At 44.0% G+C, this 19,874-nt stretch overlaps 1 protein-coding gene across 1 annotated transcript in view; it reads right to left on the minus strand.

The window, feature by feature from the left end:
* Nucleotides 1-561: 561 nt before the first annotated feature.
* LOC311223763 (exocyst complex component 3-like protein 2) overlaps nucleotides 562-19,874 on the minus strand; it is a 158,382-nt gene continuing 139,069 nt past the window's right edge. Inside the window, exons 9-10 of the mRNA XM_084308532.1 lie at nucleotides 7,799-7,920; nucleotides 562-3,825 (exon numbers count right to left, since the gene is read on the minus strand). Of these exons, the coding sequence (XP_084164658.1) occupies nucleotides 3,540-3,825; nucleotides 7,799-7,920 (408 nt within the window). The 3' untranslated portion in view covers nucleotides 562-3,539. The remainder of the gene's footprint in view (nucleotides 3,826-7,798; nucleotides 7,921-19,874) is intronic.

Raw genomic sequence — 19,874 nt, forward strand, 5'->3', positions numbered from 1 at the left:
TAAGGTTAGGTTCCTAGGTTCTCTAGCAGGGGAAATTAAACGTTTTCTGAAAACGTAAAACATTGATTGAATATGTAATATATGTACCTATTTGTAATATGTGCACACTTTACAATTTCGATACAATACGTACATGTATTATGTCAGGCTGTCAACCATGGGGCACCATGTTTTTTCCGCACTGGGGCTACGGCTGTGGAATCAGCTGCCAGGATCCGTCAAGGCCTCAGACTCCTTTGCTGCCTTCAAGGCCAGCCTTAAAACCTATTTATTTTACGCTGCCTGTTTTTACTGCTCCTATGTTTTTATGTTTTTTTTTATTTTATTAGTTTTTAATGTTTTTATTAGACCTTTTATTTTTCCTTTAGCTGTGAAGCACCTTGAGATCTCATTGAGTTTAAAGTGTGCTATATAAATTAAATGTATTATTATTATTACGTATGGATAACATAACATACATGATGTACCTTTTGTCCTGTGGTGGATTAGTACTTTATTTACATATGAAGTATATCACAAAATCAATACCCCCCCCCCCTTTCCCCAATCCCATCACACCCAAGCATTCAACTACACCAACCTAGCTAACTAGCTATAGCCTACCTAGCTAAATAGCTATACTTAGCTAACTAACTATACTAACAATAATCACTCCTTTAAATACAAAGACAGAATCAGCATAAAATAGGGGCGTGCGGTTCTCAACACACCAGTGTTTCACCACAACACGCTGGTAATGTGTTTATACCACCTGATCTAATAGGTTGGGTCCAGAACTGACCCCAGATCTGTGTTGTTCCTGAGTACATAACTCAGGTGTGTTGTTGACAGTGAGCACTTCCTGTTTGAGAGAGTACAGGTAAATCAACATTGCATAGTACCTTGGATTGAAATGGTCATATTTATCATGTGCAACAATAATAAAACTATCAATTTCCAGTTTCACTCGTGATGTGATCCAGGCCGTCCTCCTCTTCCTCACATTGTTCGGCTGGAGATGATATACTGTAGTGTCTTGTTGGAATTCTGCACCAAATTCCATATTTATAACAGAGCAAAGGATAGGGTTTTCCTGGTTTTCCGTATAGCAGACGGAAAATCTCTTCTGATTGGAATTCCAAAGGAGCAAAATGATCATATTGAAATACTAAGGATATTTTTTCAATAGCCAGGCTTCTTATTCTGTCTGCGTAGGGATGCACATCCTCCCAGCCAGTTGGGCCAATAGGGATGCACATCCTCCCAGCCAGTTGGGCCAATAGGAAGCCTTCATTTCAGTCAGGGCTCGTGTCCAGGTGTCCTCACCAGGCAGAATGAGACAGGGGGCTGTATCGTAGTGTTGTGTTCCACCCTGTGTGTTCTCCACTCTACTCTAGAACCGTGGTTCCATCCTGTGTGTGCTCCACTCTACTCTAGAACCGTTGTTCCATCCTGTGTGTTCTCCACTCTACTCTAGAACCGTGGTTCCATCCTGTGTATGTTCTCCACTCTACTCTAGAACCGTGGTTCCATCCTGTGTGTTTTCCACTCTACTCTAGAACTGTGGTTCCATCATGTGTGTTCTCCACTCTATTCTAGAACCATGGTTCCATCGTACTGTACATTGTATACACTTCTGGTGCATACAGTACCTAGGAGCAGAAACACAGGAGGGGTCAGTGACTGCTATAGTAGGAACAGAAACCCAGGAGGGGTCAGTGACTGCTATAGTTTGTACTGTATCTCAGCAAGGCTTCCCAAAGCTTCTCTACCGTATCAGACACTGGAGTCGTGAAGTGTAGCCTTGCTACAAAGCATGTGTTCTATCGTTCTCAGTCAGAAGCTGGAACGGCTTATTCCGTCCCCAAAATGTAGTATTTTTATTATTATTATTATTATTATTATTATCCTCTTTTCACCTCTTTCATAGAAAACTCAAAAGGGTCAGTTTGACTGACAATGATAGAGCAGCTATACACATGTGAATGTTAAGGATAATTTTCATTAACCTTTTAAGCCCTAGCCATATTTTCAGAAAATTCGCCTAAAAGTACATACCCAAATAAATGGAAGATTGCTCCACTTCTGGATGTTCTTGGTATCTAGGGACATCTATGGACCTCAGGGAATGTATTCCCAGTGTCAGAAATATTGTGTCTGTTACTATGCATGAGTAAATTGTAATGAACCAAAGGAGAATATAAATTATTATTATTATTATTTATAATCTTTTCATCTTTGATGATGAATAACACCATGCTAACATTGACCAGACGTGAATTATTACTGAGTTCATTCAGCACCTTCTTGAGATCAAGTGTCCAAAAAATCTAAGCAAATGAATAAAGGGCAGATGATTTACAGGGTTTTTTATAGATACAGTACTGAATTTTGCCATCCGGACACATGCAATTCGAAATATGAATATAGAATATAGAATATCAGGCCTATAAAATAACTTATTATGGCCAAGTCATACATCTATGGATTGGGCCAAATCTCCTCTTTTTAATGGCAGATGGTTAAATCTGGATTTAGTACCACCAGGCTCCCGTTACAGGGCAGCAAAGACTGTGAATGAAATCTACTGTAAATACAGTTACTTTTGCATTACTTTTGCATGTCAATAGCTCCGCCATTTTTCACCAGATTGCAACCCGTTTTTTTCTAGACGTTCACAGAAAGCTAAAGAAACAATATACGTTCTATTTTATGGCAATAGCGTTCAGGTTTGTTCGACCTGTGAGATATAATCACGAAAATAACGTTCAAAAATAACTTTCACTTCAGACGTCAGAAGTTTGACAGGGGCTGGTGTGAGCTGGGTAGTGTAGTTTTATGAAATCCGAAAGCCCATCGGAAGCCCTGGGTCTCCTCTTTCATAGGACTACAAACATGAATGATGGCGTAATTTCCTCATGTCTATATCCACTGGTTTCCGATGCAATGCACAGATAATTATTTAAACTCATATTTTGCTAATAATAGCTTAAAATATACACGTTGACTGCTGTTTTGATAGGGTTAGGGTGTTTACTCTTTACATTTGAAAAACAAACGCAACATTAATTAATACGGACTGTATTGATCAATTTATGACGTGATATTAATCTCGGCCCAGTACCGAGCCCGTCAGGCTTAAGGGGTTAACAATTAAAACATCAGCCCAGCCAGGGACATACTAGGTGTGTGTGTGTGTGTGTGTGTGTGTGTGTGTGTGTGTGTGTGTGTGTGTGTGTGTGTGTGTGTGTGTGTGTGTGTGTGTGTGTGTGTGTGTGTGTGTGTGTGTGGAGGGTGTGTGTGTGTGTGTGTGTGTGTGTGTGTGTGTGTGTGTGTGTGTGTGTGTGTGTGTGTGTGTGTGTGTGTGTGTGTGGAGGGTGTGTGTGTGTGTGTGTGTGTGTGTGTGTGTGTGTGTGTGTGTGTGTGTGTGTGTGTGGAGGGTGTGTGTGTGTGTGTGTGTGTGTGTGTGTGTGTGTGTGTGTGTGTGTGTGTGTGTGTGTGTGGGGAGGGGTGGGGGGGTAGGTTGGAATAATACAGGTCAGGTGATTTCTTCAGGCTCTTCAGAGAACATCATCAGGGTTTTCTCGGACGGGGGTCCTGCTCTTGCGGCGTGGACGGAGCCCGGTGAAGCAGGAGGAGGCGGTCAGAGCGATGCGGCTCAAGCCCAGGTTGAGGCAGTGGACCTCGGAGGTCACCGGGATCTCGGAGAATAGGGTGTGGTCGCGGGAGAGGCAGGTCGGAACGCTGTCGCTGTTCTCTATGTCCTTCACCACGTTGAGGATCTCCTGACGCTCCGTCTGACGGGTCATACCCCTGATGTTCAGGATGGCTGACACGTGCTTCTTCCTGGAGACAGAGAGAGAGAGAAAGAGAGAGACAGATAGACAGAGAGAGAGAGACAGAGAGAGAGACATAGAGAGAGACAGAGAGACAGAGAGAGAGAGAGAGAGAGAGAGAGAGAGAGAGAGAGAGAGAGAGAGAGAGAGAGAGAGAGAGAGAGAGAGAGAGAGAGAGAGAGAGAGAGAGAGAGAGAGAGAGAGAGAGAGAGAGAGAGAGAGAGAGAGAGAGAGAGAGAGAGAGAGAGAGAGAGAGATAGAGAGAGAGAGAGAGAGAGAGAGAGAGAGAGAGATGTTTATCTACTGGCTACTGTTTAAAAGAATGGATCTCAACCCTTAACCTTTTTTTCTATTTCAATTTTTTTTTTTATTCCAATCCCCAGACTTCCTGCTGATCCTGGGATCTGACCCCACAACCTTCAGTAGTGGGAATACAATAACACGAGTTCTGGGTCTAATATAGAACACATTCCACTGAGGACTGCCCTGCCAACACACACACACACACACACACACACACACACACACACACACACACACACACACACACACACACACACACACACACACACACACACACATGCCAGCATGCACGGATGCACTACACGACACAGAGTTTCCTACAGGGCTTCTCGGAGTAGCTGCTCGACAGGCAGAAGGTTGACCTATGTGTCATGCTCTGAGAGGAAGCTAACTGTTTGTGCTTTGTCTTCGCCCTGGCCACAAGCACACACACACACACACACACACACACACACACACACACACACACACACACACACACACACACACACACACACACACACACACACACACACACACACACATGTTTTCTTTTAATATGTGCCAACCAGCGAGGGTCAAGAGGAGCAAAGACTTCCCTTAAAAACAAGGAAACTGCTCCACGGCTGTGTGTTGCTTTTTAACAAGTTCCTCTCCATCCGCTCTGCCCACGCTGTCAAAGAAAATATATCTGAGAACGCTCTTCCCACTCTGTCTGTGTGTTTAGGATTCAAACTTTGGCAGGGTTTTTCGAACGGACCTTCGAACCATCGTTTTTAATCATGCAAAAAAAAGAGAGAGAGAGAGAGAGAGACTCACTCACACTAACCACCAATGTAGTAGAAAGTAACCTCTTGGGGACCAGCTTGGTTAGCAGCTAACGTTAGTTTAGGTCAGGGGTCTCAAACTCAATTTACCTGGGGGCCGCTGGAGGTAGAGTCTGGGTGAGGCTGGGCCGCATCAAATATTCCACAAAAAAAGGGTTTCAAGTATTCAAAAAAAAAGTACAACTGATCCAATCTTCTCAATCTTTAGCAATAACATTTCAGAACATGAACAGTTCTTCAGAACATGAACGGTTCTTCAGGCTTCTCAGTGGTGTCAGTGGACTCATCCACAGCTATGGAAATGCACTGTGCATTTTTTTTATTCTATCACAAAGCTGTTTAATCAAATCACCAGCCAGTATTTCAGTTATTCTGGTTGCTGTGCGATCTGAGGGGGATTTGCTTTTGTTTGCCTTCAAACATGATCTCCATCACTTCAGTCATACATTATTTTCAAATAGCTACCGTTTCTTGGCATATAGTCACATAATTGGTTTGGTGCTGGGACCAGGGGAGTAGCTGGGGGGGGGGGGGGGAGGTTAGGATGATTCCAAGGGCCCAGCACTGGGGGGGGCCCAGAGAACACTATTATTATCTTTTTATTAATATGGTTTTATTATTATCCTAAAGTAAGTTAATGTAGATGACTCAAAAGTATAATTGCCTGTATTATTAAAAGAATAGGTAATCATTTTTTAATAGATTGGGGGCCCACAAATTGATTCTTTCATTGGGCCCAGAATCTCCAGCTACGCCCCTGGCTGGGACTCAGGATGAACGCATATTTTTCCGTCCATTCACCTTTGAATTGCAGTCGACTTTTCTTTTACTGACCATCTTTGAAAATGCCATATTTTTCTGCTGGCTGCCTGCTGGCGAAAATAGGCTAATAGCTACATTTATCTCACAGAGATAAAACTGGGAGCGAGTTTACTATAGATGCGCTGTCAACTCTGCTCCGACTTGAACTGAAAGAGAGAGACGACATGCAGTCTGTGAAGACCTGCCCTACTCCCCTACTCTGCCTCTGATTCGCAGACTGTGGGTGAGGGGGAAAAACGCTGACGGGACGCGTATGTGATTGGACCAGACTCGTACACACAGACAGTGGCAGTGCTGCCGGACATGCATTGCTTCCACTTTACTTGATATCACTCCGGAATCACGTTTCAACCAAGTCACTAACATAACGTTGCTGTCATGAGCCTGCGCTATGGTAGCCTACAAGTGATAAAATAAATAAAACTTCCAACTCTCGCGCAACGACTCAGCAAACAGTTGCGCGCGGGCCGCATTAACACTACACTTTGATGTCCAGTAGGGGGCCGCAAAATATCATCCCACGGGCCGCAATTGGCCCGCGAGTTTGAGACCCCTGGTTTAGGTCATCGGACTGTCACATGTGCTCCTAAATAATTTTGTCAATTCTGCCCACGCTGTCAAAGAAAAGAGCTCTGAGAACACTGCCCACACTGTCAAAGAAAAGAGCTCTGAGAACACTGCCCACACTGTCAAAGAAAAGAGCTCTGAGAACACTGCCCACACTGTCAAAGAAAAGAGCTCTGAGAACACTGCCCACACTGTCAAAGAAAAGAGCTCTGAGAACACTGCCCACGCTGTCAAAGAAAAGAGCTCTGAGAACGCTCTGCCCACGCTGTCAAAGAAAAGAGCTCTGAGAACGCTCTGCCCACACTGTCAAAGAAAAGAGCTCTGAGAACACTGCCCACACTGTCAAAGAAAAGAGCTCTGAGAACACTGCCCACACTGTCAAAGAAAAGAGCTCTGAGAACACTGCCCACACTGTCAAAGAAAAGAGCTCTGAGAACACTGCCCACACTGTCAAAGAAAAGAGCTCTGAGAACACTGCCCACGCTGTCAAAGAAAAGAGCTCTGAGAACACTGCCCACACTGTCAAAGAAAAGAGCTCTGAGAACACTGCCCACACTGTCAAAGAAAAGAGCTCTGAGAACACTGCCCACACTGTCAAAGAAAAGAGCTCTGAGAACACTGCCCACACTGTCAAAGAAAAGAGCTCTGAGAACGCTCTGCCCACGCTGTCAAAGAAAAGAGCTCTGAGAACGCTCTGCCCACGCTGTCAAAGAAAAGAGCTCTGAGAACGCTCTGCCCACGCTGTCAAAGAAAAGAGCTCTGAGAACGCTCTGCCCACGCTGTCAAAGAAAAGAGCTCTGAGAACGCTCTGCCCACGCTGTCAAAGAAAAGAGCTCTGAGAACGCTCTGCCCACGCTGTCAAAAAAAAGAGCTCTGAGAACGCTCTGCCCATGCTGTCAAAGAAAAGAGCTCTGAGAACGCTCTGCCCACGCTGTCAAAGAAAATAGCTCTGAGAACGCTCTGCCCATGCTGTCAAAGAAAAGAGCTCTGAGAACGCTCTGCCCACGCTGTCAAAGAAAAGAGCTCTGAGAACGCTCTGCCCATGCTGTCAAAGAAAAGAGCTCTGAGAACGCTCTGCCCACGCTGTCAAAGAAAAGAGCTCTGAGAACGCTCTGCCCACGCTGTCAAAGAAAAAAAGCTTTTTATCTGAGAACTCTCTCAGTTCACTGTTAGTCCGTCAGTCAGTCAATCATTCAATCAGTCAGTCAGTCAGCCAGTCATACAGTCAGTCAGTCAGTCACACAGTCATACAGTCAGCCAGTTAGTCAGTCAGTCAATCAATCAATCAATCAATCAATCAATCAATCAATCAATCAATCAATCAATCAATCAATCAATCAGTCTATCCATACATTCATCCCAAACTTTAGAGTTCCAGCATAGTTTGCCGGATTGTTTTGTTGTTGATGGTTTTCTAAAGACTTTGGTGTCTCTCCCTCTCTCTCTCTCCCTCCCTCCCCCCTCCCTCCATCCACCCCTCCATACCTTATATCAGGGAACTCTCTGACCAGGACTCCTACTTCCATCTGAATGGAAGGGATGTCTTCCAGTACGATGATCTCTGATAGGTGAGGAAGAGCACTGTCCAGCCAGACTGAAGGAGACTCCTAGAGAGAGAGAGAGAGAGAGAGAGAGAGAGAGAGAGAGAGAGAGAGATTGTATCAAAAGCGTTTAAAATACTTTTTTTTAAAGACTACAGTTACAAGATAATTTTTTTTATAATAATAAATACACAACCATTTAAAATAATCACAATGTTGTTATACACCAATTCATCATCAATGACATCACAAATTACATTTCCAAAACACCATTCCTGAACAAAGACCTCTAAATTGCACATAGCTTCATAAAACCTGAATTCCAGCCAGACTCTAGCCTTCTGCACCACACTAATACTGTATCCTGGTCCGGCTTATCTTCCACTCTATTTCTCCTGTTACTTTCTCAATTGCTTTGGTGCATTTCTCTGATCAGAATTAAAGTTCTCATAACTGTTAGTTCAACCTCCACAACATTTTGTAATTTGTGCACATCATAGTAGCAGTTTCTCATTCCTCCGAACAAATTGCAAATGCTTTTGGACATGCATCAATTGCTTTCATACAATTCTCTGCTGTTTTATAACATTATCATTTGCTTAGGTCATGTCAGTCAAAATGAACTATACTTATGACTGCTGAATAGTCATTCCCTATAAAACTAATAGTCCTCATTTCATTGCTTGAGTCATTACATACAAATATGTTGAACTAGTTGTCAAAATCTGTCAAACAAATTTTATACATTTCTTTATAATTTTTTTCCTGAATGGAGCTGGATGCCAGGGAATCGCTGCACACATTCATATATGTTGATGAGGCGGGTTTCAATCTGGCAAAAGGTAGAAGGCGTGGAAGGAATCGCATTGGACACTGGGATTGGATGTCCCAGGCCAACGAGGAGGGAATATTACAATGTGTGCAGCCATATCAGAAAACGGCGTCCTCACCCATATGCCCCGCATTGGTCCATACAACACACAACATCTGCTGACTTTTTTAGACACTCTTTACAGGGACATAATCCCTGAGAATGAGAGGGGTCTAAATGGCGACCATCTGACCAAGTACGTTGTTGTATGGGATAATGTGCGTTTTCACTACGCAATTCTGGTCACACAGTGGTTTGCAGCACATGAAAGGATGCTGGTGGAATATCTCCCTCCCTACTCCCCATTCCTGAATCCAATAGCCAGACAGACAGGAACGTCTGGATGTGAATGAATTATTTACAGTACTGTGTATGTTGTATGTTCCAATTCAGTTCCAATATGTACTGCAATATTGTTTACAGTTGTGCACAGCTCTACCCAAAGGCCAAAGGGTGTTTCTTATGTTTGTTGTAAATTAGTTTGTATTTTTCTTTTGCACAATGCTGTGAACAAATTAAAATTGCAAGAGCATATGCAGTAAAAATGTGAAACATACGTGTCTTGTACTAATTTACCTCACTAAATACAGCAATGTGTAACTGTAGATTTCAAATGGCTGTGAAAATAGTGTATAGTGCTGTCTTGAGCATTTTCAGAAAGTGTCACCAAGATCTGACTTTTTTTGCATTGGAAAACACTTACAGAGTGAACTGTCATAACGAAAACATGGCAAAGCCATTTGACTATCTTGTTCATAAACAATGGTGTCAGGACTTTTCATTTTGATGACAGTGACACTTTCATTGACATGAATACTTGCTTTTGAGGAATGAATTATCCATTTTGAGCAAGTGACACGCTTCTGCAGGTTATCACCTAGGTTTTGCAGTTTGTACTAATTGTTTTGATAAATGCACTAACTGTTATGAGAACTTTAATTCTGATCAGAGAAATGCACCAAAGCAATTGAGAAAAACTGTAACATAGTGTAAGTGCTGTTGCATACATATTATATATTTTATAATTCATTGATTAATGATTGATTTCTTATTTGCATGTATAAAGTAATAATTAGATAAATAATGTGATGCATAAATTATTTGATGTAAAAAGCTAAATTCATTGGTCAACAATTAAACGTGATAGGCACAAAGTCACGAGAGTATGTCACATTTAACCGTCACATTTAACCGTAGACAGGGAGAGCGGGCGACAGTTGAGCAAGAGTATACGCTGCTCGACCAGTCTTTATTTGATATTGTGTCTGGTGTTGTAGCAGACTGTCAAAACAAAGGTATTCCATAGGACAAGTAAATGCATTTTGTTTGATGCGCCATTGTATTGTAACCGTTGTATTGTTGTAACCGTTGCATTGTACCCCTCTCCTTCTATTGGGTGACTTCAACCTGCCTGACTCATCTCAGTCAGTCATAGTGGTCTCCCTCCTACAATCGTTTGACCTGACTCCCACTGCCATGCCTCCCACCCACAAAGCAGGCAACTCCTTGGATCTCATATTTTCCCGTAACTCCAGCATCATTAACACCACGGTAACTCCCCTACATGTATCTGACCATTCCTTCATATCCTTCTCATTAACTCTCATGCTTAACCGAAAGGTCTTCACCCCAACTCAAACTGTCTCACTCAGACGCAACCTGCCCTCCCTATCCCCCTCCACCCTCTCCTCTGACATACTATCCGCTCTACCTTTGAGTGACACCTTCTCTGCTCTCTCCACAGAGATGGCAACCTCCACCCTCCTCTCAGCCCTTGCAACCTCCTTCGACAAGCTGTCCCCTCGTTGAGAAACCTGCCCGCCGTTCCCCACCCAGTCCATGGCTGACAGATCCAGTGAGAGAACAAAGACAGGTCCTGAGAGCAGCTGAAAGGAAGTATAGAAAGTCACGCCTCACTGCTGACATCGACACATATCACAACCTCTTGTTAACATTCTCCAAAACCATTACTAATGCCAAAGCTTCTTTCTTTCACCATAGGATCGAGGCCTCTGCCAAGAATCTTCGCAAACTGCATGCTACCATGTCCTCCCTCCTCACTCCCCCCCCCACCCCCACCTCCCTCATCTTTCTCTGCCGAAGACTTTGCGATCTTCTTTGAGGAAAAAGTGGAGAACATCCGCAGCTCCTTCTCCCAACCCCCACCCATTCCAAATGCTGAATCGAGAACCTCATCCTTCACTCTGTCATCTTTCCCATTACAAAAGCCGAGACCCTGACACTGGTAACGTCGAACCGTCCGACTACATGCCAGCTGGACCAGCTACCCTCCCCACTCCTCCAGACCATAGCACCAGACATCCTCCCATTCCTAACTGCAACCATCAACTCCTCACTCAACTCGGGGGTGGTCCCCACCTCCCTAAAACAAGCCAGAGTCACGCCGCTCATAAAAAAACCAACCCTGAACCCTACCGTCATAGGCAACTACCGTCCTGTCTCTCTTCTCTCCTTCCTTTCTAAAACACTTGAACGTGCTGTATCCAACCAACTTACTGCTTATCTCTTACAGAATGACCTCCTAGACCCTAATCAGTCAGGCGTCAGGACTGGTCACTCCACAGAGACAGCCCTCATTGCGGTCACAGAGGCACTTCACTTAGCAAAAGCGAAAGGCCTCTCCTCTGTCCTGATTCTCCTAGATCTATCTGCAGCCTTCGACACAGTCAACCACCAGATCCTCCTCGCGGCCCTCGCAGGAATGGGAGTGGCTGGCTCTGCGCTGACATGGCTGTCATCTTACCTCAATGACCGCTCCTACCAAGTGTCATGGAGAGGGACCCTGTCGGCCACCCGCCCCCTGTGGACGGGTGTCCCCCAAAGCTCGGTTTTAGGACCCCTTCTCTTCCCCCTCTACACTAAATCACTGGGTAACATTATCACGTCTCATGGCTTCTCCTACCATAGTTATGCCGACGATACTCAACTCTTCCTCTCCTTCCCTCCCTCAGATATCCACGTCTCTGAGCGGATCTTGGCCTGTCTGTCCGACATCTCCGCCTGGATGACGACCAACCACCTCAAACTGAACCTAAGCAAAACAGAATTGCTCCACCTGCCGGCCAAATCCTCCCCCCTGACCGACCTTTCCATCACAGTCGAGAATGCAGCTGTGACCGCGTCCCCGACCGCCAAGAACCTTGGTGTTGTCCTCGACGACCAGTTGAACTTTTCTGCTCACATCGCAGCGACAACCAGAACCTGCCGATTCCTCCTGAGCAACGTCAGAATGATCCGCCCCTTCCTGACAAAAGAAGCCACCCAACTCCTCGTCCAATCAACAGTCATCTCCCGCCTCGACTACTGCAACGCACTGCTCGCTGGCCTCCCGGCCACTGCCACTACGCCTCTTCAACTCATTCAGAACGCAGCGGCCCGCCTGATCTCAAACCTACCGAAGTCGGCCCATGTCACCCCACTTCTTAGGGACCTGCACTGGCTCCCCATTGCTGCACGAATCCGCTTCAAGGCCCTCGACCTAGCATACCGTGCGGCAAAGGGAACCGCTCCCGCCTACCTCCGGTCAATGGTCTCTAACTACACACCCTCAAGACCCCTATGCTCTGCATCTTCTGGCCGTCTCAGACCTACTCCTATCCAAGCTCCGGGAGGGTCATCCAAGAGAAGTCGCCTATTCTCAGTCCTTGCCCCACAATGGTGGCAGGAACTACCCACCCCAGTTAGGACAGCCGAAACACGTCCAATCTTTCGCCGTCGACTAAAGACGCACTTCTTCAACCATTATCTGAATTTAAAAAAAGAAAACAAATATCTAACCCTAACTAACCGTACTTGTCCTAATAAACTAACCTACACTGTAGCACTCAACACTTTGATGAACATTGTTGCTCAGCTGATAGAGTTGTGCCCTTCCTGATGGCTTGTCGTACAGAACTTGTAAGTCGCTTTGGATAAAAGCGTCAGCTAAATGACTAAATGTAAATGTAAATGTAAATTGTAACCGTTGCATTTGTACTGTGGCTGTGTTCATCCAATAAATATAGTTCTGACGGCGCGAGAGGGATGAGGATTGTGATGATGAGTCCAAGACAATAAACGCCGTTTTATAAAGAACCGACCTGTGTCTGTCCGTATGTCATTGGGGAGAAAGCTAATACTGCAAGCTTTGCTTCCCCCACCAGAAAGTTAAGCAGTTGCCATTTTCTCTTTGTCTTTTTTTTTTTTTATATCCTGCTCCAGAAATATAACTGATAACAGAAAAGGTTTAACCAAAATGTCTGAAAACATTGGTAAGCAGCTCAAATAGCCCTGAAAGCCTGTTTACACTCTAAAACCGCATGAAAAACAGTCTCAGTTAACCCACAGGAAAAGGACATTTATTCTCTACCATTGGATTGTTGATAGAAACAAAAGCGTTCACTGCTAGTGCTACAGCACCATGTGGAATTCTCGCAGTTTTTTTTATTATAAAGGAGGCTTGTATAAAACCCTCCACACAGGTTGAGCTTCACTGCCTGCAAACAGTGTCCACTCTGTTATTTAGCCATTTCTTATTGATTATCTTTACACAGTTAAATCCATACCATACTTAAATCTTTGGTTAATTTTGAGAACAACGCTATCACACTCCGACAAATACAAACTAGGATCCTGGCTGACCATGCTTCATTCAGGAACGTCCAGACCTTCAGCATCTCTACATTGACCGTATTCTTCGCAGGAATGCCATGTGGATGAAACACGTGTACAGTTTTACAGTACTGCACTGTTCTCTGTGTGTAACGAAATAAAACTTTTTTTGCTGCATATTTGTGTGCTGTTTTATGTTTGACTATGAAAGAAGTAGGCCTACACTGAGACATTTTACAAAAGGAGAAATGGCTCATTCTCCAGAGTCATTGTCATTCATATGGTGTGTTCCATTTCTATGATTGTGTTTTAAATTGTACACTTCAGTGTGCTGTAAATGCTTGGTAGTGTGTACTCAATGAATTATATGTGTGTGTCATTTGAAAATATGGCTGTGTGTACCAAATGAAAACACAAGTTCCATTTTGTGAACAGTTAAGACATTTTATGGCAAATATTCATCTTTCAAAGGGAGTTGCATTTTGTGTGCAGTTTTGAGAAAGCTGTTATTGTTTTGAGAAACATGTGGAAGCATGTGATAACAGCTGTGGAAAAACTGTACACATACACAGCCTGCCCTATACTTTCTCCACCACATTATCCCAATTCTTGTGAACAAACGTGTAATTTTTAAAGGTACACTCGTAAATATCTAAAACCAACCCTTTTCCAGGTCATGCTTTCAGGTAACAAAGGTAATCTGCTACACCAGTTACCTACAGCTAAAACCTCACTCTTCCTCCAATTTATTTTGGCAGCGGACACAGCCCTAAAATTGTCAGCAATTCTCTCCAATATACTTACATAACTTTGATTATTTACAAAAACAACTACATCATCAGCATAAGCAGACAAAACAATGTTCTCTTGGAAGCCAGGTATAGCTAACCCCCTCATCTCATTCCTCAATTCTTCAAGAAATTGCATATAACATTCCAGACAGAGTGCAGCCTTGTCTACTGCCCCTCTGTACTTCAAAAGGAGCCCATAGAGCACCATTGAACTTTGACACATTCTTAATGTTCTGATACAACAATAGCAATCAGACCATCGCTGAACCCAAAACTCTCCATAACCCTCCAGAGATAATTGTGTTCAACATGGTCAAATGCTTTCCCCTGATCTATTGAAATAAGACCAGTATTCAAGCCCAATAATTCAGAGACACCCAAAACATCACAAATTAAATATACATTATATAATATTGAGCTGCCAGGTACACACTACCTGTCAGACCGACCACAGTTTGTCAGGATGGGCAATTGTGTCTCGGAGACGGTGGTCAGCAGCACTGGGGCTCCACAGGGGACTGTTCTTGCTCCGTACCTGTTCACCCTCTACATGGCAGACTTCAATTACAACACGGAGTTCTGTCACATCCAGAAATATTTGGACGACAGCGATTGTGGCATGTGTGAGGAACGCAACCAAGACCAAGGAGATGTTACTGGACTTCCGCAGTTCTAAACTACCTCTGCAGCCAGTCAGCATCCCTGGAAACACCATTGCGACTGTGCAGACATGTAAGTACTTAGGTGTGCACCTGGACGACAAGCTGGCCTGGTCTGCAAATGCGGAAGCGCTCTATAGGAAGGGACAGAGCCGGCTGTTCTTCCTTAGGAGGCTCAGGTCTTTTAATGTGTGTGGGGAAATGTTATATATGTTTTATCAGGCAGTGGTGGCAAGTGTGCTTCTCTATGCCACTGTCTGCTGGGGTGGCAATACCACGGCCAGGGATGCCAGGCAGCTGGATAACCTGGTCAAGAAGGCTGGCTCAGTGGTGGGGAGGAGACTGGACCCACTGGGGACCGTGGTGGAGAGCCGCACACAGAGCAAGCTGCTGGCCATCATGGATAATGCCAACCACCCTCTCCACCACACCCTGGTGGGGCAGAGTAGCAGCCGCAGCGGACGGCTCATCTCCATGCGCTCACGGACTGAGCGGCACAGGAGGTCCTTTGTCCCCACAGCCATCAGCCTGTTCAACAGCTCAGTCTAGTGCGGGGGACCTTTGACCTGTGGCTTTTGATTGTTTGTTTCCTGTTCCCCACATCTGTTTTTATATACCTGTTTATACACCTGTTTTTATTTGATCACGTTTTAATTATTATTACTGGTAGATATGATGAACGTGCAATGTTACTCACTGTGCCTTGTATATATATATTTATCTATTTTTACCTTATTTTCTAGCACTCGCTTGTATTTAAATATGTTTAAGTTAAGTATTGTGTGATTTTGTGTGAAGGGCGGACTAGCAAAGTAAGATTTTCATTGTATGGTAAACTGTCTGTTTAACTGTGCATATGACAATAAACAATCTTGAATCTTGAATCTTGAATGTACTTGAATTTTTATCATGTGCTTACTTTTTTAATTCATGATGCGGACATAATTGTGAACGACTGAGAAACTGTCATTGTCTGTATATGTCTATTGTGTGAGCTATGCGATACCCTGAATTTCCCCTAGGGGATGAATAATGTATCTATCTATCTATCTATCTACAATATGTCTGATCCCGATGCCTGTTCTGGTCCATTACTTCTCTCAGCCGGTTGGCTATGGTCTTTGACAGAATCTTATATTCGGTAGCTGTTAAGTACGAGTCGTAAACCGATGTCAGATTGATTATCCCATAACTCATTGGTCCAAACACCCCATGTTCAAGCAGCGTCCTGCGAAGTTTGGGACGTCTAGGACTCAATTGTGTCTATAAACTTCAGGGCTTAAACTCAGCCGACCTCGGCTCACACACAGGCACCCCCCCGTCCCCTCCAGTCATACAGTTGATTGATTAGAGTTGCGGGGTATATTTACTTTATTCTATTTTGCTTTAATCTACTCGGTTGGCCGTATTACTGCGAAGTGGTTGACATGCAGAACCGAACGAGTCTACAAAATGTTGTTGTTACTACTGACCGACAAGAGATAGCGAATGCACCGTTCCGACCCCCGTCAGTCATCGACCTTAGGTCGAGTGATTGAAGTTGCAGAATCTTTTATTTTATTTGCACTGGGACGGACTCTCTTTATTCAGATGAGGTCCATTTCCCTTATCCGTTACACGTATTATCACTGTATGGCATTACTTGATAAAACCAGGTATACAGAACCCACCTTTAGTCCTTAATGCATAATCCTATTTCTCCTTCTACTCCGTCTGGGGAAAGCCACACTCAGGAGGTTTTTTACATCATAAATCAGGCACATTACTGGACCGCGTGGTTGACATATTTCTCCTTTTACTCCGTCTGGCTAAAGCCACACTTCTAAAGTTTTTACATCATTAATCAAAACGCAAAGGGTGAAGTTACAATGCAAAACACATTTCAATGCTTACCCGGCCGTCTGGTCAGAAAAAAGGATACAAAGGATATATTTATATATTTTTAATTAGAAAAGGCTAGTTACAAGAAGAGACTGAATTAGAAAATTTCCACTTCAGTTAAAATAAGCATAAAACAGAACATCTCATCATTGCACGGCTTGTGCCCCGTGTCTGGCAGCAGCATCTTCATCTCTCAAAAAAGTCTGCCTCTTGAATGGGCAACCGTCCCTTTTATATCGACATTGTACCATATTTCCGATTGGTCTAAACACAGTGATGTCACAGGGATGTCATTTTTGTTTAGCAAACCAAAATACAATACATAATTCGTATGAACTCCTCCTTCTTTGTACTAACGTTACTTCTAGTTACCTAGTGGTTTTAAGTAACAGAAAGTCCCTTATTCCTTCAGAACAGACAACTGCTTTGTCTGTGGTGGCCACGTGACATGGTACCATGCACGAGGCCATCCATAGGATTTCTTATCAAGATTTCTTAAAGATCCCCTCCAGAAAAACAGTTTTACACATCATTCTTTTAGTATTATTCTCTACTGACAGTTAATTATAAGCATGCCATTTATGAAAACCTTTACTGTACACATTAAACATTTAATTGTTATATAGTTTTTTTAAGATTCCCTCTATAGTTTCAGGACTCCCTGGTTCTCAACCCTCAACCTTGAATTCCCTTCTCGTCTGTAAGGGTTAATATTTTATAGCTTTCTCTCTTCTGCTGAAGCACATTCTCCAGGTTGACTCCCTTTTCTTCACAGACAACAGGCACCTTTCCTGCAGATATTAAAGGCTCATTTCCATTTTTTATAAGTAGAGCCATCATAGAGCTATCCTCCAGAGTTCAGTTTAAAGATTATACTGGTCATATAGGAACGAATCAGGATGTCAATTTCCAAAAGTGTCACTTGTTCTGTGGCACTTCACAGTAGCTTACATAAAATTGCCACAATTTTTGGCAGCAAGGTTATCACTGCTCTGCAACAATAATAATAAAAATAATAAATTGAATTTGTATTCCACTTTTTGTTCACTAGGATCCCAAAGTGCTACAAGAAAGCGGCAAAGCACCCTCAGCCAGACTGTCATTGAAAACCTCAAGAAGATCATCTTTCACAATGTCCCAAAAAGCTTTGTAAAACTCCACAGTCAAACCGTCAATACCAGGGGCTTTCCTGCCATCCATGCTCTATAAGGCAGAATATAGCTCTGATGAGTCCAAAGGTCTCTCAAGCAGCACATTAGAATCCTGGGACACCTTAGGTAATCCTTCACAAAAGGTCTGTAGAAGGACATCATTTTCAACATACTCACTGCTATACAAAGCCGAATAAGACTGTCTTCGGATCTGACTGGCATCAGTGATTTCCTGTCCCGTCTCTCAAAGGAGAGTGAATTAATTTGTTCTGTCCATTCTTCTTCTCCAGACCGAAGGAGTAACTGGAAGGCACATCCATAGCATTTGCATTCATAAAATGGGACCTTAACAAAGCTCCTTGAGCCTTCACACCTAGCAGGTCTGCTAAAGCCATTTTTCTTTTAGAATGAAGGTGAGGTGCTGAGATAGAGCTGAGTATCATCAGCGTAGCAGTGGAAGTTGAGTCCGTAGTGACGTATGATCTGACTGGGAGAATGTAAATCGTGAAAAGTAGGGGACCCAGCACGGAGCCTTGGGGACACCGTGGTTGACTGGGGCAGGGGGGGAGGATGAGCCGCTGACGCTGACAAACTGAGACCTATTTGCGAGATATGAGTGAAACCAAGACAGAGCTGTACCGGTGATGCCAAGGTTGTCGGAGAGGCATTTGAGGAGGACTGGGTGATATATTGTATCAAACGCCGCAGAGAGGTCGAGAAGGATGAGGAGGCTGATGTGTCCAGAGTCTGCAGCAAGGAGGAGGTCATTTGTGATCTTGATGAGGGCGGTCTCTGTGCTGTGATGTGCTCAGTAGGCTCACTGAAGGGGTTCGTAGAGCTCATGGTTGGACAGATGTTGGTGAAGCTGGGCGGCGACTGCTCTTTCCAAAGTTTAGGAAAGGAAGGTTGGAGATCGGCCGGTAGTTATCCAGCACCTCAGGGTCCAGACCAGGCTTTTTTAGGATGGGAGTGATGGAGGCGGTTTTGAAACAGGAGGGAACTATTCCAGATGACAGAGTTGATGATGTCCATTATGATGGGGCAGAGGGTGGGAAGGCAGGCCTTGACCAGCACCGTGGGCATGACTCAACACTACATTTCCTTCCCATTCCTTCCTCTATTCTACCTCATTTTCTTGGTGACTGTGTGTCTCCTGCATAAAAAGAACAGCAATGTGCTTCAACTTTACCAGTTCATACAATGTTGCATGTTTTCTCCGATCTCTTGCCCCGTTCCAATTTAAAGTTCCAACCTTAAAATGCCCCATGGGGAGTGACTAAAACACACAATAACAGAAAATGAAAGGTTGCCACTTGTTTTCCTTTCATGAAGTTTTTTTTAACCTTTGGCAGTAGTTTTCTTAGTCTGTACACCTCCTGCTTAGTAAAGCTGTTGTTTCCCATGTGAAACCTGACAGACATATAGAAAGCCTCTGTATCAGGAATATATTCCTCCACTTTCAAGCCCCGAACATTCTTTGTTTCTTGTAGCAAAGTTTTGATGGCTATGACTGACAGTGATCTTTTCTCTTCGCTAAGTGACTTCCTTACCTCAGATATGTCACTACCAACTGACTCATACGCCTCGCTATCACTCAGGTCTGACTGTGAAGCCATTTGCTCTGTCTGGCTATCACACGTATTTTTATCCTTTTTTGCTTGTGTTGACCCCTTCTTATTATTAACAGCAGCATCTTCCATTTCCACCGTTCCCCTACTGCAGCACTGTTGTCCATGCTCTGTTTGCCACACAGACCACTGCTACTCTCCTGTGTGTTACTCTCAGACACAACAGCACTGCCTGTCTGTTTCTCACTTGCCACCTCTGTCTGCAGGTCACCTGCAACACTGTCTGTCTCTACTGGTTTCTCACTGGCCACCTCTGTCTGCAGGTCACCTGCAACACTGTCTGTCTCTACTGGTTCCTCACTGGCCACTTCTGTCTGCAGGTCACCTGCAACACTGTCTGTCTCTACTGGTTCCTCACTGGCCACTTCTGTCTGCAGGTCACCTGCAACACTGTCTGTCTCTACTGGTTCCTCACTGGCCACTTCTGT

This window comes from Notolepis coatsorum, assembly GCF_963971535.1.
Source record: "Notolepis coatsorum genome assembly, chromosome: 1".
Taxonomy (NCBI): domain Eukaryota; kingdom Metazoa; phylum Chordata; class Actinopteri; order Aulopiformes; family Paralepididae; genus Notolepis; species Notolepis coatsorum.